Source organism: Sapajus apella, unplaced genomic scaffold (assembly GCF_009761245.1).
Source record: "Sapajus apella isolate SASKATOON/1434 unplaced genomic scaffold, GSC_monkey_1.0 scaffold28, whole genome shotgun sequence".
In the NCBI taxonomy this organism is placed as follows: domain Eukaryota; kingdom Metazoa; phylum Chordata; class Mammalia; order Primates; family Cebidae; genus Sapajus; species Sapajus apella.
The window spans coordinates 12306857-12326522 of NW_022436968.1; the positions used below are offsets into that span (position 1 = coordinate 12306857).

At 32.9% G+C, this 19666-nt stretch overlaps 1 protein-coding gene across 1 annotated transcript in view; it reads right to left on the reverse strand.

The window, feature by feature from the left end:
• Positions 1-19666, reverse strand: part of DNAJC10 (DnaJ heat shock protein family (Hsp40) member C10) — a 56486-nt gene that overhangs the window by 13032 nt on the left and 23788 nt on the right. The window contains exons 10-18 of the mRNA XM_032292748.1: positions 18801-18844; positions 14913-15050; positions 11380-11469; positions 10441-10554; positions 8130-8244; positions 4380-4507; positions 3992-4108; positions 1498-1599; positions 149-304 (exon numbers count right to left, since the gene is read on the reverse strand). Coding sequence (XP_032148639.1) covers positions 149-304; positions 1498-1599; positions 3992-4108; positions 4380-4507; positions 8130-8244; positions 10441-10554; positions 11380-11469; positions 14913-15050; positions 18801-18844 — 1004 coding nt within the window. The remainder of the gene's footprint in view (positions 1-148; positions 305-1497; positions 1600-3991; positions 4109-4379; positions 4508-8129; positions 8245-10440; positions 10555-11379; positions 11470-14912; positions 15051-18800; positions 18845-19666) is intronic.

Consider the following 19666-nt stretch of genomic DNA (forward strand, 5'->3'; position numbering starts at 1 on the left):
ATCAAAGTGGTATGAGCTGGAATCAAAGTGGTATGATCAGAACTGTTATTAAGTAATAACTTAGTTGTGGGTTAATTCATATCAGTTCAAAATAATTCTGTTAAACACTCTTTTATATAAGGTTTAAAATAAATAATTTTTACTATACCCGGGCCATTCTTTTCCATTCTGGCATTAAGACTTGACATGGATGACACCACGGAGAATAGAAATCAACCATCCAGACCTCGTTGTGTTTTCTTTGTGTAACTAGTTCGTTGAAAGTGGTGGGTGTAAGGGAGATCACTGAAGGATTCATAAGATCCTAAAGAGAATATAGCTCCCATTATAACATATATATAACATAGCTGTTCATACACTCCTGGCAAATTGTTGGTACAGATTGAGTATCCCTTATCCAACATACTTGGAAGTATTGTAAATTTTGAATTTTGGAATATGTTCATCTATCTTGGAGATGAAACCCAAGTCTAAACATGAAATCCAGACTTTGGAGCATTTCAAATTTCAGATTTTTGGATCAGGGCTGCTCAATCTGTGTATGTCCTTTAGAAAGTTCCTGTTTTTGAGAAACCAAAAGATGCTTAAGGATAGATAAAAGAAATAAAATGTGAATTATCTTAAAAAATAAAAATAAACCCTAACTTAGATGTTTTAAGTTTGGATTTTGCACATCAGTTTTGTAAAATCAAGGTCTATTTTCCCTTTATCTCTATGTATCACTAAAATCATAACAGGTAGGGAAAAGAGGTGACTTTAAATTTCTGCGTGGATAATCCAAGAGTTTCAAGGGCTGCCTGGATGTCTACAGAGGCCATAAAGTTCTGTTCGAGAACCAAGAATGACTGGTTGGGAAAGGATTCTTTAATTACTAAAGGAAAGCCTACTATCTCATTTTTCTGACATTCTGACTGGAGATACTTCACCTTTCTACAGATTCTTTGTTCCAAATGATATTTTAACAAAGCTTCCGCCTAAAAACACTTAGTAATACTAATGAAGTGGCTTGCTGGGAAAATAACACAAAACAGTACTTTAGAGGAGGAGAAACAGATGAGTAGGACAGGGTCGGAGGGTCATTAAAAGGATAACGACAAACCAGAATTTTTCACTTTTTTTCTAGGAGATCCCTGTAAGCATTTTAGTCAATCAAGAGTGTTACTGAGGGAAAAAAGGGATGCTGTAGATGCCGGACACTTGTTTTTGGAGAAAACAGGACAAAGAGGTAACAAGGCTTTATGTGAAAGTAAACTGCAAATGCCTAATAAGTAACTGTGTCCATTGTTTGTAAGGTACTATACATAGCAGGTAACAAATAAAACACAGATTTATTTTGAGTTTACAGACAAGTATATAATAAAACATTAGAAAAATAAAAATCATTTTGTCAGAAAATAGATTTGGCATAAAAAAAATAAATCCTATTAAACAGTATGAAATAAGAATGTACATATAAACAGACAGATTTCTAGCCACACAGTCTATAATTTGAAATACCTCTATGAACTCCAAGATCTGTTCAGCAGAGTGATGTCCTTCATACTCATGAATGTTGGACTGGTTGAATACCACTGTTGTTGGATAAGCCTGAATGTTATACTGATAAGGAGAATACAAATTAAAGATTTTATAGATTTCACCTATTTGTTACAAATTTATAACAAGTTTGCCTTTAACAAGATTAAAAAAACCCATTGCTAAATTGCTGGTGACAATAATTTTAGTCTCATCAAATTTAGCAAAGGACTCATGGCGATGAATACTGATAAATACTGACGAATACCTGATCCTTATTTACAGGTGCTCCATTAGCCATGAAAACCACAGGCATCAAAACATTGAGAAACCAGCATGGGTAATTACACGAATGGTCCCTTTTTACTCTCCTGAACCAAGGTAAGAAGAGGCTATAACAAGGCTGTATCTCTAGCTTGAGTCTTTTTTTAAACCACAATAAATACTGTTTCTAGAAATGGATGATGATCAGGAAACAGCAAGAATAAAGACACCAATAATTAGGGGGTACATGATTATGTTTTAGGTTAAAGAATTATGAATCATGCTTTGGAAGGTGATCACTTTTTATTCTTTCTTCAAGACAGCCTTTATAGTAGGAAATACTTAATTTCCTTCCGATATTAAAATGGGCACCAGCCCAGGAAGCATTTCTCTAAAGCTTTTTTATGTTTTTAAAGTTAGAAAGAGATCTGTGGATTTACTGTAGCTGAACTTTGCACTCTTAAAGTTGTAAGTACTCATTAGCAAATTAGAATCTTAGACCAGGATTTAAAAATAATTTTCAAAAAAACAAAAGAAACATTTATAACAAGGCAATTATAGCTAAAATTTAATAAGTGTTTACTATATGTTGAGCACTATTTTGGCATTTAACATGTAGTTTCTCATTTATTCTTCAAAATAATTCTATTTTGTTGCTAAAATTATAAAACCCATTGTATAGATTAGGAAACTGAGTTACTGAGAGGCTAAGTAACTTCAACCAACTGGTGAGTGGCAACTAATTAGTGAGTAGTGAATGCTGGCCTCTATTTCCAGGTGCATCTGGTATCATAGTTTTAAACCCTTACACTGAACTCACATATGTTTAATGAGCTAAGATTAAAAGTAGAAAAGCTAAAGGAATTCAAATTAAGATAATTATTATCACATCAATTTTGTATCTTTGGTTGGCATTTCTTTCAAAGTTACATAGAAGACATTCAAAACCAAATGCCTTATTTATTTCCTTTTATAAAAATTTATTTAAATGAAATTTCTACAGGCGTGTGCCACTGCTGCTGGCTTAAACTTCTATGATGTTCTAAAAACAGATGGCTTTCTTTTGTTTTCCTTCCTCTTCCCGTTTCTTTTTTCCTTTTATCTTTTCTCCCTCCATCTTTTTTTAAAAAACATTTTAGTTTTTATCAGTTATTTAAAACATTCACGAAAGTAGACAGCAAAAAACTCTCCCATATTCACATAGCTACAATAATCACGGACTCATGGCTACTTGTATTTCACTTACACTCCCATCCTAGTCTACTCCCAAAATTATTTTAAAGCAAAATTCAGATGATCTATCATTTCATCCACAAACATTTCAGTATATTTAAAATGTAAGGACTCTCCTCCATATAACCACAATATCATTTTCGTTGTCAAAAATTAACAATAGTTACCTGAAATCATCAGATATCTTGTCAGTGTTCACATTTCCCCAGTTATCTCTTTCTTTGCACTTGATTTGTTTAAATTGCATCCAAAGTCTAAACGTTGTATCTGACTTCTAAGTCTCTTTACTCTCTCCTCCACTATACACAATGTATTTAGTCAATAAACGGTGTTTGTCCTGTAAAGTTCTCCACATACTAGGATGTGCAGATTTCATACCCATGGTGTCACTTAATATGCTCCTTCGTCATTCAATTTCTTATAGAATAATAGATCTGGAGATAGATCTACTATAGGCTTTTTTTTTTGCCAAGAATATTTCATAGGTGATATTATGTACTTTCATTCTACAGTATATAATTTCTAGTTCTTTTTGCAACTGAGAAGTAAGTATTTACCTGATAAAATATTTTCATTTAAACAAAGATTTCACAAGGCTTGTTAACTGTTTTAATTTCCTTCCAGCAAATATACTTAGAAGTATAAGGAAAGCCAAAGGAAAAAAATTATAAAATGTCAAAAATATTAAAGAAATATAAAGATCTTAAATAATTAGAAAATCATATAAGCATTTCATTAAGTTAATGAAAACAGTTGCTTGAGTTTATAAGATCTTATTTACATTCAATCCACTGATTAGCTATTTATGGTTTGATCCAATCATATTTGATATCATTTTCTAAAAAAATTATTTGTTTAAATAATTTGTTACTACTCTAAACAGAAGAGGTATTATTTCTTATTTTATTGTTTTAACATTAAACAGCCAAAAGGTCTCCACTTAAAAAAACTCATTAGAATTTTTGATACTTTGCCTTACCATGTTACAGAGTCCCTCATGAACTGTACAATCTAGTGTACCAAACTTAAGCTGACCATAAAGAAGATTTGATGCTCTTCGTAACTCTGGTAGTAAAGCTCGACATGGTGGACACCACTAGGAAGGAAAAAGTATTCATAAGCACCGAGCCAAATGACACACACACAAAAAACACCCCAACATTTCTGCAACAAGTAATATGCTAAGTAACACAAACTGTATTTAGCGGTAAACCTTCCTTAGATTTTAGAAGCAATATGCAATGGTGGCCATAATGGAATGACATAGTTCTAGTAATAATAAATTCAAAATTATTTAGAAAATGTCTTTTTGCCATAAGAAGAGAAAATCTGAAAATGTTAGAATTTGACAGATAAAAATAACTTACAGGGGCAAAGAAATCAACAAGCCATGGTTCTTTGTCATTGGCAGGAAAATTTTGAGGTCCAAGTGTGGTAACATGAGAATTCACACTTTCTTTGGCAAAGGCAAGTATATCATATAGAATCTTCTTTCCTTTCAAAGGGAATAAGAGAAATTAAAATCCAAATTCTGCTTTTTGTAGGCACAGAAACATTTCAAAGTTTTTTTATACTCAAAATATTAATATAAATTATAAACAAATTGATTTTGGTCAGGTTTTAGTGTTCTATATACTATACAGGGCTTTGCTCTGATAGTAGTACTCTTTTCTTGCAAACTCTTCTGTTTCTTGGACTAAAAATGTCAAACTCTTTTTGAGATGTTCTCTTATCTTCAGAGGTAGAATAATGACTTTTTAAAATAGTGTCCTTTAAATTATTTATGCTTACCTCAGCAATTACTATGGCCTAACTCCTAAATCTTTTTCTATAACCTAGACTTCTCTTATAAATTCAAAACCCTATTACCAACTGCCCAGTAAAAAATTGTACTTGTATATCACATAAACTCATCAAACCCAAAACTGCATGTGCTGCATAACGGTATTTCAGTCAATGGTGGACCACATATGTGATGGGGTTCCATAAGATTATAATTTCTACTGCTGAAAAATTCCTACTGCTCAGTGATGGTGTTGCTCTTGTAACTTTGTAGTGTAACACATTACCCCTTTACTGTGTTTAGATAGATTTAAATACACAAACTCTTATCACTGTATTACAGTTGCTTATGGTATTCAGTATATTGTAACACAATGTACAGATTTGTAGCCTAGGAGCAACAGGCTATACTGTATAGCCTAGATGTGTAGTGGACTATACAATCTAGTTTTTTTAAAGTACACTCTCTAATGTTTGCATGACGATGAAATCACCTAACAACACATTTCTTAGAATCCACCTCTGTTGTTAAGTGACGCATGATTATATATATTCAAATTGAAGCTGAGTTATTTCCCTCTAAACCTGTTCCTTTTCTTATCATCCTTATCTTGGCAATAACATAAGTATCCACTAGGTGCCTAAATATAATTCCCCAGAGTGATCTTTGACTTCTTTCTCTGCCTTGTATCATAATAATTCTATCAATTCCATTTCTTACCATTTCCAACCCATTGCTACTGCCTGAACTCAGTGTGGCCTACTACAACAACCTAGCTAGTGCTGCTTCAGCCAGCCTTCCTTAACTAATCCATTTTCTACATTGCTACCACAGTCCACTTACACTGAATGGTATAATCACTCAACTGCAATTTTGTCAAGTCAGAAACATAGGTATTATTCTTGACTCACTCACTCTTGACGTCCCACATCTCAAAAGTCACTAAATATTGATTTTGCATTCTTGGTCTTTTACAGATCTACTTCTCTTCATCCCTGTTACTGTCAGAGAAGCTGGCTACCATACTGTGAGCAGCTCTACAAAGGCCCGCATGATGAGGAACTGAGGGCTCTGCCAACAGTCAGTGAGGAGCTTAGGCCTCCTGCTGTATGAGACCTCCTGACCATCGCAGCAGTCAGCTTTGGAACTGGACCCTGTAGCCAGTCTAGCCTTCAGATGACCATAGTGCTTGCATATTTTGAATTGCAACCTCATGAAAAAATCTGTGTCCAGGACTATCCAGCTAAACTGTTCTCAGATTCCTGACCACCAAAAACTGTGAATTAATAAACGCTTGTTTCAAACCACTGAGTTTTGGGGTAACTTATTACTAAGCAGTAGATAATAAATACTCCCTACTTCAAACATTTTAAAAAAGTCGTCCATTTACTTGTCTGTTTTCCCCAATAGTCCACAATGTTCTTTGGATTAGAGATTACTAGGTATAGTTTACATTTTTTCCTATTCATCTGTATTGTATCTGGTACATGTAGATGCTCAATAACTATTTTAATCCAAAGAAACAATGTAAGTTCTATTACAAAGTTAGTAAGCGCACATAAAAGGAAGTGCTTGGAGATTCACCTTATATTTCCCAGGGAAGAAGCTGCTTTAAGTTTTGAAGGGCAATTTGGAGTTTGCTAAATATTCTGTGGAACAGAGGAAGGAGTGATTACAATGCAGGAGGAAAAATCATGTGTAAAGGCACAGAGGACTGAAAGAACATGGCATTCTCAAGGATCCAAAGGTAGCTGCAGCTAAGACTATCTGGAGGGGCTGCGGTGGGAATTAAGACTGGAAAAACTGGCAGAGCCAGGCTGAACACACCCCATTCATTTAACAAATATTTCCTGAGTTGTTGCTATGTGCCAGGCACCATTCTAGGTGTTGGATATAGAGCAGTGAGCAAAACAGACAAAATCCTTGCTTCTATAATAAGGAATCTGAAACCAGGAAAGTCAAGGCAGAAAAGTGACACAAGAATGGGTAATAACTGCAAATAAAACAAGGAATCAGTTGTAAGGAACAAAGGCTAGGTAACAAGCAATCTTCCCAGATGATATTATAATACATGGAGATGATGGGCCTGAAGCAAAGCAGTAAGCATAGAGAAGAGGGAGGTCTGAGAACTATTTCAGAGGCAAAAAAAAAAAAAAAAAAAAAAGAATATAATTCCATTATTAAAATGTAGTTGTTTCTAGTCCTTCTAGTGTATGGCATAGTTTAGTGGCTATAAACCTAGGTTTTGGAGTCAGACAAAAAATCTACTATGGCTAGCTTCTAGTTGTGTGTCATAGGGCAAGTTACTTAACCTTTCTGAGTCTCCATTTTTTATTTCACTGAGTTGTTGTAAAGACAAAAATGAATTATGTATGTAAGGCCTTTGGCAGAATGTCTGACTTGTAGAAAGCAGTGAATAAACAGTAGTTACTGTTAGGGTTATCTTGCCAAGCCTTTGCTCACAAAGTTCCTCCAGCCTAGAGGTCTCATTACTTTTTCCCCTATAGTTGCTTGAGGAAATTGAGCACTTTATGCTCAATTCAAATACCACTTCTTGACCTCTACTATGCAGAAGTCTATTTGATCTTGTTGTAGTTAATGCATAACGACCATTAAAATATTTTTATGTTTTCTTATGGATCTCCTTCCTCTGGTCCCTACTATACTATTTTAAACTTGTTGAAGGATCTCATGTCTTACAAATTTGTATCCTGAACATTGAAAGCAGTACTAGGTGCCAATGGGCATTTCATCAGTACCTGTTACTCATTTAGCTGTACGATATTTGGTAATTTGTGTGTTTCTTTTGCTATATATAACCTCTTTTAGGACAAGGACCCTGCTGTAGTCCAAACTCTTGGAATTGAGACTGTACTCACATGAATGCAGAGCTAAAGTCCCAAATTAGCTGAAATATAATTATAAATGCAAGAAAGGTAAGATAATTAATGGAGAAGTCTGGAAGTCTAGTGGGGGAAAAATAAAAAAAAAAAATGTCTGGAAATTGCCTATAATGACTGAGATGCTACACATGGCAAGCCTGAATATAAACTGCAGGTGTTGCTTACTTTTGCTAAAAAGCAGGACTTAAATTTCTCACTAGCTTGACTTATCACTGAAAACCCTGATCAAAATGTTGAATAGAGAAAAGGCATTTATGTTAAAAAGAATAAAGAGAATAAATGACTATATATAATTCAAAATATCAGTCCTCATATTTACTGAGAAAAGTTATTTACAATAAGCATGTCCATACAAAACAAGTTTAAAAACACAATTAGAAAACTTCTATTTGAAAATGAAGCTAAATTTTAAACATTTTTTCCATTCTTACCATGATGAATTTCATATTCTTTGGTTCCTTGTCCTTTAAACACTGCTAGAGATGGCTGAAAAACATACAGATTACTACAGATGTCTGGTGCAGAGGAACAGTCAAACCTGCCAACCTTAAGGAGAAAAAGAAGGTCAAATTTGACAAAAACACAGCCTTACCATTCAATTTGTAAATATTCACGATAATCCAAAAATTGCATTGCCCTAATGACACAGTTTTTAAACAGAAGTGAATAGGCTATGAAAATAAGACAGAAACAACTCATTTAAATTTAATTCTAAGATTCAATTTTGTTAAAAAATGCTTCCTATAGAGTTAAAAAAAAAAAAAAAAACCTGAGGAAATTCCCAGGAAAATATGAAGTTATTCCAGAAATCTACTTTCTGAAGATGTGGAGAATGTTTATATAATCTTGAGATAGAGGAGAGATCACTTCCAAAAGCAGAAATGGAGAAAAAGGTTGATGTTTTCAAACAGTATGAAAAACAAGCGTAAATAAAAGAGTCAAATGATAAAACAGCCAAATGATAAATTTTGAGGCAAAAAAATTTGAGGCATTTAAGACAGAGGATCCATTAACAAACAAGATGGGCTGGGCGTGGTGTCTCGCGCCTGTAATCCCAGCACTTTGGGAGGCCAAGGCAGGTGGATCACCTGAGGTCAGGAGTTCGAGACCAGCCTGACCAGTATGGTGAAACCGCGTCTCTACCAAAAATACAAAAATTAGTTGGGCATAGTGGTGTGTGCCTGTAGTCCCAGCTACTTACTTGGGAGGTTGAGGTAGGAGAATTGCTTGAGCCTGGGAGGTCGCAGTGAGCCAAGATCACACCACTACACTCCAGCAAAAAAAAAAAAAAAAAAAAAAAAAGATGGACAAGCATCCCATCAGGAAAAAGAAAATGGGCCATAGATAGAAAGAGAAAATTAACTAGAGAACAATTATGATTTGTTAATAATCATGAAAAAGTTTTTTTCCCCCCAACTAGTAGAAAGCAATTAAACGAAAGTGAATATTGTTAACATATCACCTGTGGCCTACTGGAATTGTGAAGATTATGAAGAATGATAGTACCATGGTGGGCACAGCATGGAGAAATGGCCAATAATGTGCTGTCAGTGAGATTATAAACTGATAAAAATTTTCTGGAGGACTCTAGTAAGGAGAACAAAAACCACTGAAGAAAATATAACCTTGAAAATTTCCCATATGGCCAGGTGTGGTGGTTCACACCTGTAATCCCAGCACTTTGAGAGGCCGAGGCGGACGGATCGCCAGAGGTGAAGAGTCCGAGACCAGCCTGGCCAACATGGAGAAACCCAGTTCCTATTAAAAGCACAGAAATTAGCTGGGCTTGATGGCATGCACCTGTAGTCCCAGCTACCTGGGAAGGAATCACTGGCACCCAGAATCGCTTGAACCTGGGAGGCAGAGTGGGCCAAGATCACGCCACTGTACTCCAGCATGGGTGACAGAACGGGACTCTTGTCTCAAAAAAACAAAAAAAAAAAAAGGAAAAGAAAATTGCTCATACTAAGGATAAGTTCTGCATCATTTGATATAAAAAATAATGGGAATGACAAAAAAATCAATGAGGATTTGCTAAACAATTACAGTATAACCATACAGTAAGCACCATGTAGGCTTTAGGAAATAATGAGGATATACATGGATACAGAGATTTGACATCCATATAAATATATATGTATTTTTACAGGCCCATGAAAGAGTTTATGATATTGTTGAATGACAAAAGTTAAAAGTATACAGTGAATCCATTTTGATTAAAACATATACATATAAATTTTACATGTGTATGTCTATTTCAATGGCCATTACAATATGTATGCATGTGTACACGTACACATATGCCCACATATGCATATAGAAACTCACAAAATGTTTAAATAGTTATTGAGTAAATACTTAGCAGGGACGAACAGTCTTAAGAGCATGGGTTATTTTTTAGATAATTATTTTTGTACTTATTTATTCTGATTTTTAATCAATGAGCAAGAAATACTTATATAAAAAAATAAGAATTTTAAAAAGGGAAGGATAATCTCCTATAGTACGCATTCCAGAAAAATTGTATGATACAGGTTTATCAAATGCCAAAATAAATGAAATTAACCACTTTCAGGTTACATATAAACTTTTAGTAAAAAAGGGGAAAAAGAAAGCACAAACCAAAGACACTTATAGGCCTCTAATAATTTCAAATAAGAGTTTTTGTTATTTAAAATCTAATTATATGTATTAACAAGAAAGTACACCAGCAGAAGGCTAGGCAGAATACAATTTTCTTACTTGAATATGATCATTTTTAAGCAGAGTTTTTAGTTTTTTCAACTCAGGATCATTTGAATTTTCGTTTTTTCCAAATTGAAAAAATAAGAGCCACCGATGATGAGCCAAACGATCCTTAAAAGTGATAAAGAAAAGGAAATGTCAGAGATGGGAAATTATAAGGGTTCTAATCTTTATTTTTATCTTTATTTCTATGACTTGAAGTTAATTTTAGCTCCCCGACCCATTATTTCAAAATACTGTCTAAACTTCAGACCCACTTATTCCCTTATTTTGTAATTTACTTAGAATAATGCTACATAAAATCAATAAATACTACAGGAAGGTTGGTCACTAAATTATAAAATCTCAGAGTAGATGACTGCTAAAAACAAACACATGTTTTAACAGCATATAGATAAAAAGCTGGACAGTAAAGTTGCCAGCTTTTTAAGGCTTAACACGTAAGATTTGGTAGTGATATAGACTTCAAAAGGTCTGTGGTTAGGAAGTATCTAGGTTTCTGCAAAAACCGCAGTTACTTTGCACCAACCTAATAGGGAAAACAAAACAAGACAAAACTGATTCCACTACAATATTTCTCAGCATTCTATTCACAAACCGAATACTTCTTCTTAGTATCAATATAGTCTGTTCTGTAAGCAAGAACAAAAAGTTACAAATTAGATCCAAAGTTGCTGTGATTAAAATTTTGCCTTTTCTGATGTTCCTTTTGAAGCCCACTTTCAGGAATGGGAGGTTTTCCACAACTACAGGACCATCCTGAATTAGCAACACCAGAACTCCAATTAAAATTTAACCGACCACTGACTAATACATAAATCCTTTGAAACTGCTACTCTCAGTTCTCTCTAGAGATAAATAAATGTTGATTTAAAAATGTTAAGACTTGAAATGATACTAACATTTAGTGCTACTTATCATTAATAAAAACGTTACCTCTAGTGTGTTTGCCGAAAGTAGTTCAAAATCTGGAAGACTACGTATTACTTCCAAATATATTTCTTTAGCATCCAATGAGTTAAGAAACTAGAAAAAGAAAATCACACTGTTATCTTTTTGAATAAATATTCATTATATCTGATATCTTTCTTTTTCAATTTCCAGTGTAGTATTTTTAGGAAAACAACTATAGAAGGTAGAAGGTAAACAGTTTTTCAAATAATTCCAAATGTCTTTTTTTTTTTAAAGTATATTTTGGCAATTATCAAAAATATTATATAACTAGGCTGTTTCTTAAATAGTAATATACAATAAATTCCATTATAAGGTGTTGCATTAACTGGAATTTTTAATTAACTATGCTGTGTATTCTATAGAAATCCTCACAATAATCTTGAGTGACCTCTCAATCATCAAAAACCACATTATGTTTAGCTTAATTTTAATGCTAACCATATTTGAACAGAATGCCAATGATTTACACATTCACTTCAGAAGTTTTATAACACAAAAATAATAGATGATTGAAGACACTTCATACACCAACCAATAATTAAGATTAAGGGGAACTTATAACTGGAAAATTGAAATGGATCTTATTGTTCATTACAGATGTTTTCATCTAAAAACCAAACCACTCAGGAATTCATAAGTAAAAATATAATGATAAAGATCTTATCTTAAACTTGGTTTAGGGCCGAGTCTCTTATTTAAAACACAAATAAGTATAGCACGCCTTTCTAAAAATCTTGTTTATTTCTGTCAATATTTTATCCTCAGCATACTTTCTCATAGAACTCTCCCTGCTGGTCTGATTCTCTCAGTGACGCAGTCATTATTATAAAGAATGCAGCAATGGTTACAACAAGAAATGTATATGAAAGTTGACAGAGTTTAATATATGTCTTTAATTATGAATCATCTGTGTTTAACAGTTTAAGTATTACTTGAAAGATCTAAAACTCATTAACGTGTATGAACAGTCACGGAATCCATAGCTTAATCATGCTAGACATGAAACAAACATGGCTAAAAACAATAGGTACAACATAAGAATAAAAACTCAGATTTTGTTTTTCTAAGTTTGTTTTCTTAAAACTTTAAAAAAAAATTTATAGCATAAACATTCTTAGAGGTTGATGTAAAAATTCCTGCTACCACAAAGAGCTTAAAATGCCAAAACAAAATATTTCATGTCTCAGTTCTACAGCTCATTCACTTCAGTCCTATTCACTATGAAGACTTTACTAAAAATATGCCTATTACACAGCCTATACAAACTTGTAATGATTAACCTACTAAAACCTCATTATAAACCTGTTTCTGTTAGAGGAGAATTTGTTAGTTACACCTATAAAGGATTGTTGTCTTATCTAGCCTCTGAATTTCACCTACCCGATATATTTAGCTGGCATACTGTTTTATATTTTTTAAAACCTGAATGCTTTTAGGAGGGACAAGTAGTGTTTAATTCACTAGTTCCTGTTATATTTCCAGAGTCATTCATTTCTGTTTCCTGTCTCAGACAGCCTTGACTTTGCAATTTTCTATCACGAAGCCCAGAGATTACCATACTAAAGGCAAGAGGCTCTTTTAATCATTGGCCAGCGTGTAGGCAATCCTTGTGGAATGATGACACAGAATAAACTAGCACATCTTTTCTAGAGGGCAACCTGGCAATACGGAATTGAGTTTAAAATTGCCACAGCGCTCCCATTCTAAACAGATAACTGAAGAAGTGCATGAGGATAAATACTATACATGATTGCTCATTACACCATTGCTTATAATCTTGAGAAAGTAGAAACACATAACAAGAAAGAACTGACTAAGTATGTCACATCTAGTCAGTGACTCACCATTTAGGGATTATTATTTCAAGGATAATGTATACATATTCATTTATAAAATAATAATGTTTATAAAATATATTTTTTTAAATAACAAAATATTTTCCTAATACACTGAGTGAAAAAACTAGATTACAAAATAGAATCTACTATACAATCCCATTTATAAAAAATTACCTGTCTGTATCCATTTTAAGTGCATGAACACATTTTAAACATAGCGCCATAGATTTTCCTGATGAATTGGTTATAAGGTATGAGAAAAAGAGAAATCAAAAATAACTCCAGGGCATTTGGCTTGAATAATAAAGGACAGAGTTTTCATCAAATAATATGAGGAAAAACTGGATGAAGCAGATTTATGGGAGGATATTGGGAATATAGTTATAGGTATCTACATTTGAGACAGTGACTAAGATTCCAGGGGAGACATTGAACAAGCAGTGATAATATACGTATGTACACACATACACATATAAATATGCACACACCCACATATATATGTATATGAGCACGTGTATCTGGAGTGGAGAACGGAGGTTTGAGCCACAGATATAAACACAAAGTCATAATTGCATATACATATCAGTTGAGATGTGGATGGGTATTTACCAAGATTTGATGGTGGCTGTCTGATAGCAATTTGGTTTTAGGAAATTTTGCATCTTCTTTATATAGCTCTGTACCATGTATGAATTTCTGAAATGAGTATGTGTTATCTTTATCAACATCTAAAAAAGCAGAATTAAAATACAGAAAAGAAAACTAAAGGAGATTTGTCTTATCAGAGTCCTTTATTTTCTTTTGGGATTCCATAGTGACCCATCCAATATCCCATTTTTATCTCAGCTCCTTGACAACTAGACTGAACCTCAGTTTCCTCACTCATAAATTTAGGGAGGTAAACCACATCAGTAGAAGTCAAAACTGAGTTTACACCAGAATCCCATGGGGTGCTTTAGAAAAATAAATACTTAGGCCCCAGCCATAAATACAGCTGATTTGCATTTTTAACATTTGAAAATAAACAATTAGGCAGGGTGCAATGGCTCACACCTGTAATCCCAGCTCTCAGGGAGGCCGAGATGGGCGGACTACCTGAGGTCAGGAGTTGGAGACCAGCCTGGCCAACACGGCGAAACCGTGTCTCTACTAAAAGTACAAAAATTAGCTGAGTGTGGTGGTGGGTGCCTGTAATCCCTGCTACTCAAGAGGCTAAGGCAGGAGAATTGCTTCAACCCAGGAGGTAGAGGTTGCAGTGAGCCTAGATCACGCTACACTACACTCCAGCCTGGGCAACAAGAATGACTGTCTCAAAAAAGAAAAAAAAAAAAATTTTAATTGAAAACTCATGGTATAAATGCTCTTTTGTATAACTTAGGAATGTACTCCATACTTTTGGGGTTTAAAAGTGTAATGGTTTTAAACGTAAGGTAATTTTAAATGTAAAGATGTAATGACTTTAAGTGAAATGTAAATGTTAGTTTAAAAATAATCCTTACTTTTATAATTTGAAGCATGTATTAAACAGAATCTCAGAAATTATGTGTTCTATATAAAGGTTCCACAATCAGACAATATAAATTGTTCATTTCTTCACTCACTGCTTACAAAGATAATATATTATTTTTGTGTGTTTGTACATTATATGTAAAGAAATAATTTTAAAGTGATTCATACCAAAATACTGCTTTTCTCTTTGTTATTTAAAGTGGCTCCAGGAGGAAAATAAGCAGTAGTACTTGTTGTAATATCCAAGCTTTTACAAAGGTTATCCTGGGTGGCACAGTCCATCCATCCTACATTAACAAGACCATCCTAAAATGGAAAGAAACAAAAAACAAACCATGTTGTAAATGGGAGGAAAAAAGTTAAAGAGATTTAGAGATTTACTTAACTACCATAAAATTAAAATTTCATGCCTTAGAGTTCTATAGCCAAGTTAAAAAGATTTCTAATATTAGAAATAATATCAGAAAGTAGACAATATTTCTAATATTATAAATTACTTTTTAATAAATTTAGAAATATTAAGTACAAAAATTGTACTTAGTAACATGAAAAAATGGTTTTTCCCTAATATTAGAAATCTATGAATCCACAAAAAACTACATTTACAATATTTTTAGAAAGTGAGCTGTCCCATAGTCTTTCAGGTTAAAGAAAATAAACCAACCTACTGTTTAAGACTTTTCATTTTGGCTATCCTTTTAATAATTATACAGTTTATGAGATATTCTCTGTGTCTAAAATGTACATTTAAATTAGTACCTTCCCAGTTTTCATCTACAGTGGCTAAGTTCCTTTAGTGAGCTCCAAAATCCTGTCCAAAAGTACATTTCTCAGAACCTTAAGTTACTGAAAAAAAATTTTTGGACTGGGCAATTAGTAACAGAGTTCTAACAAACATTCAATTGGGATCTCAAAAAGATAAGAGAACAAGACAACAACAAAAAGTGAAATAACACCTGACAAGTTTCCACAACTGATGAAAGGTATTAACCTATGGAATCAAGAAGTCCAGTTAATCTCAATCAGAATAAACAAGAAATTCAGACCTACATATAGTATAATGGAACTTCAGAAAATCAAAAACAATTAAAAGCTAAAAAATAATAGATCTTGATTTAGGTGGTGTTACATGTGAGCATAGATATAAAAATTAAGTTGTACACTTAAGATGTATTCACTTTATTGCATTTAAGATAGAACTTAAAACATACTTGATTAAAATAACAGCAAAGTTTCAGAGGTAGTAAAATCATTTATCTTTGGTACTCTTGCGTTGGGTAGCAAATGATTCATGTACAAAATTTGTAGGGTTTCCATTAAATGAACAGTAAAAGAATGGGTACCTAAAGAACTAGTAGAGATGGGAAATGAAATTTTAAAAATCACTTGATTAATCCAAAAGAAGGCAAAAAGGAAAGAAAAAAGGACTATAAAACAGGTAGGACAAATAGAAAACTAATGAGATGGTAAGTATAAAGCCTAATATATCAAGAATAACATTAAATGTAAATGGACAAAGATAAAAAATGGTAACTAGATGAATACAAAACCTAATTAAATGCTGATTGCAGGATATAAGGATACAGTAAGGCTGACAGCAAAAAACAGAAAAATGTCAACATTAAACAAAAGAAAGCTGGTGTATCTATACTATTATCAGTCAAGGAAGACTTGAAGGCAAAAGACATGAAAGGAGATAAAGAGGGTTATTTCATTAGGTTAGAGATTCAAATCACCAAGAAAATATACAATTCTAAATTAATATCTATCTAATAATAAAACATTGATATAGATAAATAAAAATTGACAGAAACAATGGAAAAAAGAAATATCCACAAAAATAGTGGAGAATATTAGGACACTTCTCTCAGTTATTAATAGAACAGGTAGACAATAAAATTATTAAGATCTAGAGGATTTAACATAGCTAACACATTTGATCCTACTGATTTTATAGAAATGTGCACCTGTGAACTACAGAATTAATTTTCAAATGCACATGAATCATTTATAAAAATTTACCATATTTTGGGCCATGAAACAAGGCTTAATTAACAACTTTAAAAAACTAAATTCATGTTCGCTATCCATGGCAGAATTAAGCTAGTCATAAATAACAAAATTACTTTAAAAAATATCCTTTATGATTAGGAATGAAAAATACAATGCTAAATAATCTGTGATTCAAAAAGAAATAAAAATGGAAGATTAAAAAAATTTGAACTGATAATTTTATATATATATATATATATATATATATATATATATATACACACACATATATATATATATATATATATATATATATATCTCTCAAAAGAGAAGATGTAGCTAAAGCTGTACTCACTAATTTGTAAGTACATATATTACAAAGGAAAGCGTGAAGATCAATGAACTAATCATTCATTTTAGGAACAGTAAATTATATCATAAAAAGGTAGCAGGAAGGAAACACAGTACTTAATGAAATAAAGAAATATATAGTAGAAAAAACAATCAATAAAGCTAAAACTTGGGACTTTGAAAAAGCTTATAAAGCTTAATGAACCTTTCCTGGGACAGAATATGAAAAAAATAGAGATGACACACACACAAAAAACATGATCAGAAAGTAAGAAAGAACATCAGTATAGATACCACAGATACTTGAAAAAATAGGGCATTATGTACAATTTTATAACAATACATTTAGACATTTGGTTGAAACAACGAAGTATTAGAAAAACAAATTACCAAATAGAGGAATTAGAGAATCAATCAATCTATCTGTCTGTCTGTCTATCTATAGAGATTGGAGAAGTCTATAAAATAAGAATTTAAAGACAACTCCAACTCCAGGCCCAGGTGGCTTCCAGATGAATTCTACCAGGAAAAAAAAAAAAAAGAAAGAAAGGAATAACACCAGTTGTATAGAAACTGTTTCCAAAGAAGAGAAAAAGAGAATACTTTCCAACACATTTAAAGGCCAACCTAACTTTGATGCTAAAAGCACACAGACTTAACTGGAAAGGAAAAATACAGGCCAATCGCTCTGTTCACCAAATATTAAAAAAATAAAGATGCTAATGCTCACTGTGTTTTTTTGTTTTGTTTTGTTTTTTCCCGCCCTCTCAACCCAGCTTTTCCCGACTCCAGGAAGAACTGGGAAGAAAAGGCCTGTTTTTTGTTTTTTTTTAAATCATTTTTAAAAGCTCCTAGGTGATTCTAATGTGTAGTATTGAAAAACTGAAGGCCTAGGCATAGGGTGAAATAAGGAAAGAGAAGGAAACAAAAAAGCAGAGTAAGTTAGTGATTTTAATATCAAATAAAATAGAATTTATGTAAAAAAAAAATCCATAATGCATAAAGGACAAATAGCCGCCAAAAGATATAATGATCATGAATATACTGCTGCCAACAATATAATGTCAAAATGCAAAGGAATAATGTAACGTAAAGGAAGAACTGACAGAAATATAAGAATAGATATATCAATGATTGAAGGTACAGGTTTTAATGTTCCTCTTAGAAATTATACATCATGTAGTCCAAATATAAATAACATTAATAAATCTGATCTAATAAATATAATATTGCACCTAACACAGAGAATATTATTATATTCAAGTTCACAAAGTATTTCCACAATCTTCACAGCTTACAAACTGTCAAGCCACAAAGGGAATTTCAATGGTATTAAAAAATCAATATCAATCAGACTACTTCTCAGCCATAACATGATGAGATAAATAAATTTAAAAATGACTAAAAAAGAAAACAACAAAAAATCAGGTTTGGAAATAAGAAAAACACTAACATGTAACTTCAGTTGAAGAAGAATTTATAAATTACCAAATACTTAAATGACGCTTAATAATTGATACCATGTCAAAATTTATTGAACATAGCTAATTATTCAGGAAAAAAACACATGGATAGAAATACAGTCATCAGAAAATAAGATTACAAATAGGTGAGTTAACTGCTCAAGAAACAAGGGAAGAAAATATTTAAAATCTATTTCCCAATGTGTTTCTTTACATGGTGATATAGTTTTACAAAATGATTGATGCTTACCAACATGCCACTAAGCCTGAGTCGTGTCTGTGCAGTCAAACAATCTGAGGACAAAAAAACCTTATGAGGCAGTTTTACCTTTATTAAGCCTAATGAAAAATACTTGCATTTGCCTTTCCCCCAAATTACCATGCTCATTCAAAGGCAATTAATTGGGCTGAACTCTACTGATAGACATGGAAATCCTTCTACACAGACACACACACACACTCACTCCCTCTCTCTCTCTCTCTCTCCCTCTCTCTCTCTCTTCCCCCCTCTCTCTCTCTCTTCCCCCCTCTCTCTCTCTCCCCCTTTAATTTCTAGGATGTCTAGCTACAGAGAAAAAGAGTAATTTTCTCTCTTTAGGATAATACTCTCAATCTCCCCTCCTATCAACAATCCCTGTTACCCAAGAGATCTCATAATTGGGGGAATATAAAATGTAACAGATATTTGATAAAAGTATGTAAAGGATCCTCAAAATACAATAAAATCTTAATAGCACCTTCGCTATTTTTATGAAAGTTCTGTAAGTATGAACACTAGAATGCAATGAGAGAAGATTTAGAAGAAAGAGAGCTATAGCATCACAGAACCTATAAAGATAGGGAGGAGAAATTTACCTGAGGTGAGAAGTAAAAGAATCTTAGAGAGTGTAAGAAGTTTTGTTCATACGTGGATGAACAGAAATTTGGGCAATAGGCCAAAATAAGAAAAAATCCCTCAGTGATTAGTTAAGTTCAAGGCTGATGTTTTGCTGCAAGGCAGTGTCTTCCTGGCATAGGCCTTACAGGATGGGATAATGGGTTGATTTTAGTTATAGGGCAACATGTTTTCAATATAATAGCAGGAAGGCTGAGGGATGAAATGTGGGGAAAAGACTC